Raw genomic sequence first — 7399 nt, forward strand, 5'->3', positions numbered from 1 at the left:
TTAATGAAACCATCTACTGTAATCTTACAGAGGAGTGTTAAGGTGAATTGCCATGTTCTGAGATAGTTTTGCAGTTAGGAATCTTGTGGAGAAGATACTAGTATTATAGTTTTCATGACTTTCTGACTCAAATCAGACTGCAGTCCAGGTCAAACATGTTGATTGTTCTTCGATTAGAGATCATCTATTGGTAATCAGAAACAACAGTGGGAAAACTGGAGTACAAGATTTAAGATCTTTTGTTAATCTTGAACGAATTGCAAACAATATTGCTAGGGTCGTCAATGAGGGGTCTTGCCCGGTCCTTCTCTAGCAATAATTATACTTGGTATGGGTTGAGAATGATCATGATTGTTGGGCATTTATGCTTCCATTTCTATTAATAAACAAAAATTATGATCAACTCTGTGAACATTGATAATAAACTCCCATATAATGAAGTTGAATGCGCCTTGTTCAGTTGGATTTTTGGAATTATATGATGTTTCATGAGGATTCCAGTTTTACGAATGTTATCTATTTAAATGTCAACATTTGCACGGTTGCTTAAAGGCCTTGTAACTCTCATCTTGAATATGAACGTCCATCCATATTTCATTCATACGCAAATTTACATTTACCTCTTCAAATTCTCAAAATATAATCATGGTCGAGAGGATGAGATCTCAAGGGGAAAAAAATGCAATCAGGACTTCAGAGACAAAGAGATACAAGAATTGACGATTTTCATTTGTAGCTCCATTACACAAGCTTCCCTGTGATTGACCTCCAATTGTAAGGCATGAATTAAGTATTAACTTGGGCACGTGTTGAAAATATTGCTCACTGTAGTAATGAAGCCAAAAGAATGGGAACTTTGCCTGTACAATGTGATCTCAATTTTTCTGGCATTTCTTGCAGGCAGGCAACTCAAGAGTTACTGTGTTCACCGGAACCTTCCTAGATTTACAGAATGATAACAGTTTAGTTTCTGAAAACTCACCTTTCTCTGTTAAATGAACACCAAAATTATTTAGCCGGTGAATATCACGACGAATGGGTGACTGCCATGGTCCATCCCACAAACCGGGTGGAAGCAATGGTGTGAGAGCACATTGATCGGTTTGGTTATGACAGCTCAATTGTCCTCCAAAGCGATTCCAAGCATGCCCCCATCCTATCTGGTTCCCCAAACCCTCTACCAATAAGGTACTCTGAAAGCTGCTGTAAAAAGAAAAATTGAGCGGATGTGCCAAAGTTCTATCTGTATGGAGCATGTCTGGCATTTTATTAGCATTGGCAATCAAACAAAAACTAACTATTTATGGACTTCGGCAAGAATATATATTGTACATGTTTTCCTAGATAACAAAAGAAAAAAGGTTATCAAATAAGTTGTGAAAATTTGGCGAACATACCAAGCTTATTGGCTGCTGCCATGGCAGCAATAAGCTGAGCATATGTAGTAGCCACTCGCCTGTGAGCTCCAGATATAACTGCACGTGTGGCTCGAGATGCAAGGAAAAAGTCTACAAATGCAACCCATCTTGGCATGGGACCCCAGTCCTTTGCTCTCATTTGAGGAAGCTGCAAATAATGTGGGCAGCTGAGAATGTAACATACCAATATAATAACATTGCATTTTTGTGTTACTGAAAAATTACTCTAATCAAGAATCAAAATTTCCAAAAGTAAAGACACAGAAATCCACATCATATGAGCCTAGGCTCTGCCATTACATGGATATGTGTAAACAAATAAAAAAGATATTTGTCTTTAACGTAAAACATCCTAAAGCATAGGGATATGGGCCACAGTATAGAACATGGATTGTGTTTTCTATTGATATGAAAAATCTCTGAGTCCACAACTATATATGTTGGTTTATGGTTGTTGGCTGTGATGCACCTTGCAGAGAACAGATTACAGAATTTCCTCAGATCAAATAGATAATGAACAAGAAACGATAATTAGTGATACTTGAAGCAATACAACTGATAAAGAAAAAGGTTCTGATGCTTGGATAGAGAGCAAGAGAGAAACACTGATAACAGGTAATCAGTGATTTCAATTGTTGGGCATATCCAGATTCCATTATGAGAATTTAATTGATCAACGTTATCAGAATTCCACAATCCATTTGAATTCACTTAGTAGCATCTGGATTTCATTGTGTGTCTATTTTTAGCATCAAAGTTTTGGATCACAGTCCGTGATCCATCATCAGGATATGAGAGAGTGCCAAGAGATGTAAAATCATAAGTTCACATCCTCCCATCCCCTGGCACTCTCTCACATCCTGATGATGGATCGCGGAGTGTGATCCAAAACATTGATGCTAAAAATAGACACAATCAAATCCAGAAGCTTCTAAGTGAATTTAATTGATAGTCCAAAAATGGAGTATGAATAATCATTATTTGTCTCATTGGACAAGTCTTTCAAAGTCCAGTTGAATTTATTCAAAATATTTGCCCAAAGAAATCACTTTGCACATTCAAGTAAAAACGTGATACAGCAAAAAATGACAAAATATAAACTTTTAATCCCCCTATTCTTTGAGGAATAAGAATAATATACCTGAAGGTAATTTGTACTCAGAATGTTACTGACATTTTTACTTGCATACGACTTGTAATCAAAATGAAGAACCTACATAAGAGGTCAAAAGCTTAATGTAAGATTATCTCTATTTTACAGAAGTCCATACCCAGTTATATACCCATTTAAATTTTATGCAATCAGAGGATCTTATCTGAATTTTCTTCATCCAATAAATATATAACCACACGCACCTCAGCATATTCTTTCAACCTGTTTTTGATATGCCCTACAACTGATGGTGTGTCAGTAACCAATACCACTCGAGGCTTTGCATCCTTAAGTGAAAGTTCATGAAGGGATCTCTGAAAACAGTTGACGGCTGCATATAGTGCTCTTTTAGACCTGGTGAAAAGAATCTGTTATTAGATCCCACTTTTCAATCAATTGCATAATTGAACACCTGTTTCTAATCTTACTCAACCTTGTTCATTGTTTCTACGTAAAAGGGATGATTTCAAAGCAATAAAACATGTCTTCAAATATGGTCTTTCTCATAGTGGAAAATGCAGAAAACTAGTCACAAATTAAATATCTCTTCATTTGCTCAAACACTAAGCACAATAAATGAAGAAAAATACTCCTTTAAAAGACAGGCATATATTAAAAGCATGATAGGCAACCCAATCTATAAAACCATAAATAGAATAGTTTACTTCTTAAAACTCTCTAAAAATACAAACACTAAGCACAATAAATAAATTAAAAAATACTGCTTTGAAAGACAGGTAGTTATCAAAAGCATGGTAGGTAACCCAATCTACAAAACCATTAAAAGAATAGTTTACTTCTTAAAACTTTTTAAGATCAAGGACCACCTGAACTTGCAATGGATGTGAATTAGGAGGAAACTACAAAGAATCATTTACAAAACATGATAACCGATTATGTTTGACTAATTACAAAACCCAAGAACTGTTACATTGGCATTCAAATAAAACTAATCTAAAAAAAATTTGAATACTTCTATAGACTAGTGCTTCTTCAGGGTCTCTCTGAATTGAGTGAAAATATAAAGTTGAACAAAATTGAGTTAGTATCCTTGATATTCTAGGTTTTGGATCCATTCACAATTTAAATGATCCTAACTGAATCCTGGTGCCATGTGCAGCATCCAACAAAAAGGAGATAAGTTATTTGAAAAAAAGTATCATCAACCGAGCCAAAAGAAAACCATAGTACCTACTACCACGCATTCTAAGGTGTAAAGTAATATCCGGATCAGGACCACTATTTAAAACCCAATTCACAGCCTCTTCAACAGCATGTGCAGGAGAGATAAGGACTTTCATTAGTTCTCCAAATAAATTAGGTCTGGAGCTTGGCATGCTGGGGTCTCCAAGCAGCATTGAGGCAGCATCTCTCATGCCAGGATGTAAATTCTTCAAGAAAAACTGAATTGCGACAGTATCTGTTGTACCCTTGAACCTGACACAGAAATAACAAACAAAATAGTATCAACTCCTTTAAAGTTGTTCCTTAGAATTTTAAATATACAAAGATCTAAATTATGTGTAGGCACAAGCATAGAGTCAAAGCAAAGTGATAGTTCTGCTGCCTTGAATTCAGAATATGCCACAGACCTTACCAAACAATGGGTTGTTTCCAATCTCTCCAGTCCTCACAAAACACATGAGTGCGTGTTGGCATTTCAAAATCATCAATTCTCATAACAAGAGGCCTTTTGTACTTGCCTGCACAGTCATTCCTTGCCCAAAGAAGCTTTATCTCTTTTAGACTAAATGTCTGATTCGAATATGTAATATAACCACCAAATGAGTGCTTATCCCTGGAAATCAACGAGGAATTTGAGTAAGCATTAATCATTGAAAGACAAATCAGAAAATCAATTAAATTACAATTTATGATCCATTTTCAAGTTCTTTCTTAGTGAGTATTAGATTCCATTTTCATTTGATTGCATTGGTGGTCCCTATTGCCATGGGCACATCTACATGTTGTGTTAAAAGAACTCCTCCCAAACTGGGAGAAAATTTCATTACCTAATTCAAATCTAGAAAATAGGTCCACTCCCCTTGGTAAGCTTTTGAAATTTGATGCGATTTATTAGTTGGTTGTATCTACTATCTTGTCGTTCACAGCCAATGATCCTTAGAGCCTAAAGGTTTGTGGTATGCTTGGTAGGTTTTCTGGCATTGCATTGAAGTCTCTATGGTGTTGAACTCATAAGATAGTGCACACTGCACAATTCGTGTTGTTAGAAGAACTGCAGTAAACTTAAGGGCTTGTAACTATAATATGTGTGTTGTGGATAATAGAGCCCACTTACTACAGCTAAAAACACATGAATTTTGAACAGAATAATAAATAACCTGTTTTCACCAAGAATTAAAGGTCGATTCAATAGCAGGCCCAATGCTCCTGCTGTTAATATTTTGTACATTTCATTGCCAAATCCAGCTTCTGACGATCTTCCAAAAACAAAGTTTTGCCTACAAAACTTACTTGCAGGAAGTTCTGTGACTCTTGGTGCACCTGCCAAAAGAACCAAAAACTGTAAGGTTCTATCGTCTTTGAGTAAAGATTAAGCGAAGAAAGTGCTTGATTTAAGTCTTTGTTAATGAGACTCAGGGCTTGAGTCACAACCTAGCTACTTGGGTGCCTGTGCACCGACACCCAAGGTCTTAAATCTGGCAAGTTACAAGTCCCAGTGAGTGGAAGCATTTTTCAAATCAGAACAATGGAATTCAAAGTTCCAATAAATATTCCAACACCCAAGACAAGGTTATATTTTTCAGGTAAAAGAAAACTCTGAGCAATGAGGGATCCAGTTATCTTATTTATGGCAATCTTGATCTATATTCCAAGAGTACATGAATGTACTACACTGTGTAAAAAGCAGGGAAAATGGATTGTATACTGAATTCTTTAAAATTTTAAAGGAGAATCTAAATACCCAAGTGTAAGTTAGCATAAGAAACTTTCAAGCAATATCAAATCCAATCATCCTACTCTCAAGACTAGATCTTGGTTTATATTCATGAGTACATAGACAATACACTTCTCAGAGGAGGGGAGTCCGCAAATCTAACACTCAAGAGTAAGCAAAAATAAGAAACTTTTGAGCAATGCTGAAACTTAATCGACCTATTTACCCCATGACAAGAACTCGGTTTATATTCATGAGCATACAGACAAGATCATTTCTCAAAGCATGGGTATCACAATTCACCAAAGGATAAAGACTTCTGAGAGCAGGGGAGGCCTCATTTACTATAATCTTTGATCCTCATTTATTATGCTATGTTTAGAAGAATATAGCATTTGAACCTAGGAACCCCAAAAAGGGCTACATCCAGCAAAGTAAATGAGGCAAAAAGAAACTACAAAGAGGATCAAAGAGATTGATTTGAAATATTAGCACACATACCATGTTCAGAAAAGTAATTGTGAATCATTCTTCTTACTCTGAGGCTAGCTTCTTCTTCTCCCTGGCCTGAAAAGGCAACACCCATTTCTTCTACTGTAGCACATGTGGATGGGTGTCTTTTCTCCTCCTGAAGAAACGCAGAAGCTAACTTTTCACCATATTCTTTCTGATACTGAAACCCATTAGACCTATTAGAGCTGTTTATGTAAGATTGGTCTGTGTCATCTATTTCATCACCCAATTTACTTTGATCATCATAATGGTCTTCAATTGTCCTGTTTAGGAGTTCATTCGACAATGCTCTATTATAGCCATCATGTTGTTCATGACCATTGTGATCTGTGAGATATATTCCATGGAATAGTGTGCGATAAAGAGGAAAGATAAATAGAATACATATGAGAAAGAGAATGAGGATGAGGCGTAATCTGCCACATAAATGATGTTTTGATGTTGAAGTTGAAGATTTCTTTCTGATAGATCCCGGCGCTCCTGATAACCTCATCAGTGACATTAAAAATGATGAAAAGCTTGGGAAAACGAATTAATGTAACACAGGAACGAACTCACGGCGCTCAAGATCTCCCAGAGAAGTCCGACTCATTAAGAAGAACAAGAAAAGCAGAATTAGTGTTTTGCAGGCGGACAATATTTTGGACAAGCGAAAAACCAGCTGTGATGTCGATTTCCCTCTTTTGTAGGGTAATATATTGTTGCTTGGATTTCCTCCTTTTTTAATTTTTTTTAATGACCCTTCGTGTGAATATTTGACGGTGATTTAGTTACTTTTGTTAATTGGATAAACCATATGGACGTTGAGAGTTTTAAATAAATAAATTTATTTATTTGAGAGTTTTATATATCAAATCTGGTTCAACGAGGGGTATGGAGCATAGGCAGGAACGTCTTTTAAGTCATCTACGAGGGGTATGGAGCATAGGCAGGAACGTCTTTTAAGTCATCTCGTATTAATACGGACAACACTACCAACATTACGGTTCTAATTTACAAGCATATTGGATCAATGAAAGCAACATCAATCACAATCTATATAATTTAATTTAACGATAACGATAATTATATTATAAGAAAATCTTAGTCTCATTTCTAGATTATCTATAAATATATGAATGACTATAATCATTTGTTTATTTTTGTAGAGCATCATTGAGACATAAGTGTGCATAGGCAAGGAGAAAGATGGGGATAATAATGTCAAGTCCAATCGCAATGATGACATATCTAAGATTAGATCATTGCTCGTCACTTACACACATAATATTCTAAAATTTACACCTAAGATGGCATATTTAAAGGCAATCCCTAACACATGTAATCATTCATTTTGAAGCAAATCATAGCATTCAAGCCTTATATATAGCATTCATATTAAAGCACTATCGGGCTAGCAAAAGAAAAAATATGCAT

At 35.7% G+C, this 7399-nt stretch overlaps 1 protein-coding gene across 3 annotated transcripts; it reads right to left on the reverse strand.

Annotated features, from left to right (window-relative positions):
* Positions 1–569: 569 nt before the first annotated feature.
* Positions 570–6683, reverse strand: LOC131042848 (uncharacterized). 3 transcript variants are annotated; one of them, XM_057976173.2, is made up of 8 exons: positions 5972–6683; positions 4914–5076; positions 4169–4369; positions 3763–4008; positions 2775–2925; positions 2560–2631; positions 1398–1566; positions 570–1258 (listed from the first exon to the last, which is right to left on the reverse strand). In XM_057976173.2, exons 1-8 carry the CDS (start codon positions 6483–6485, stop codon positions 876–878), a joined length of 1899 nt encoding a protein of 632 aa, XP_057832156.2. In that variant the 5' UTR covers positions 6486–6683; the 3' UTR covers positions 570–875. The 3 variants fall into 3 exon arrangements, with proteins under 3 accessions (XP_057832156.2, XP_057832157.2, XP_057832159.2); XM_057976174.2 differs by having other exon boundaries at positions 570–1243; positions 5972–6682; XM_057976176.2 differs by having other exon boundaries at positions 6009–6144.
* Positions 6684–7399: the final 716 nt, after the last annotated feature.

The sequence above is a fragment of the Cryptomeria japonica genome, chromosome 9 (genome assembly GCF_030272615.1).
Source record: "Cryptomeria japonica chromosome 9, Sugi_1.0, whole genome shotgun sequence".
In the NCBI taxonomy this organism is placed as follows: domain Eukaryota; kingdom Viridiplantae; phylum Streptophyta; class Pinopsida; order Cupressales; family Cupressaceae; genus Cryptomeria; species Cryptomeria japonica.

Coding starts and splice junctions, on each gene's coding strand:
- LOC131042848 (XM_057976173.2), bottom strand. CDS start 6,485: ATGTCACTGATGAGGTTATCAGGAGCGCCGGGATCTATCAGAAAGAAA. Junction 4,370..4,913: donor TTAATTCTTGGTGAAAACAG/GTTATTTATTAT, acceptor GTTGATTTCCAG/GGATAAGCACTCATTTGGTG. Junction 1,259..1,397: donor GGCAGCAGCCAATAAGCTTG/GTATGTTCGCCA, acceptor ATAAAATGCCAG/ACATGCTCCATACAGATAGA.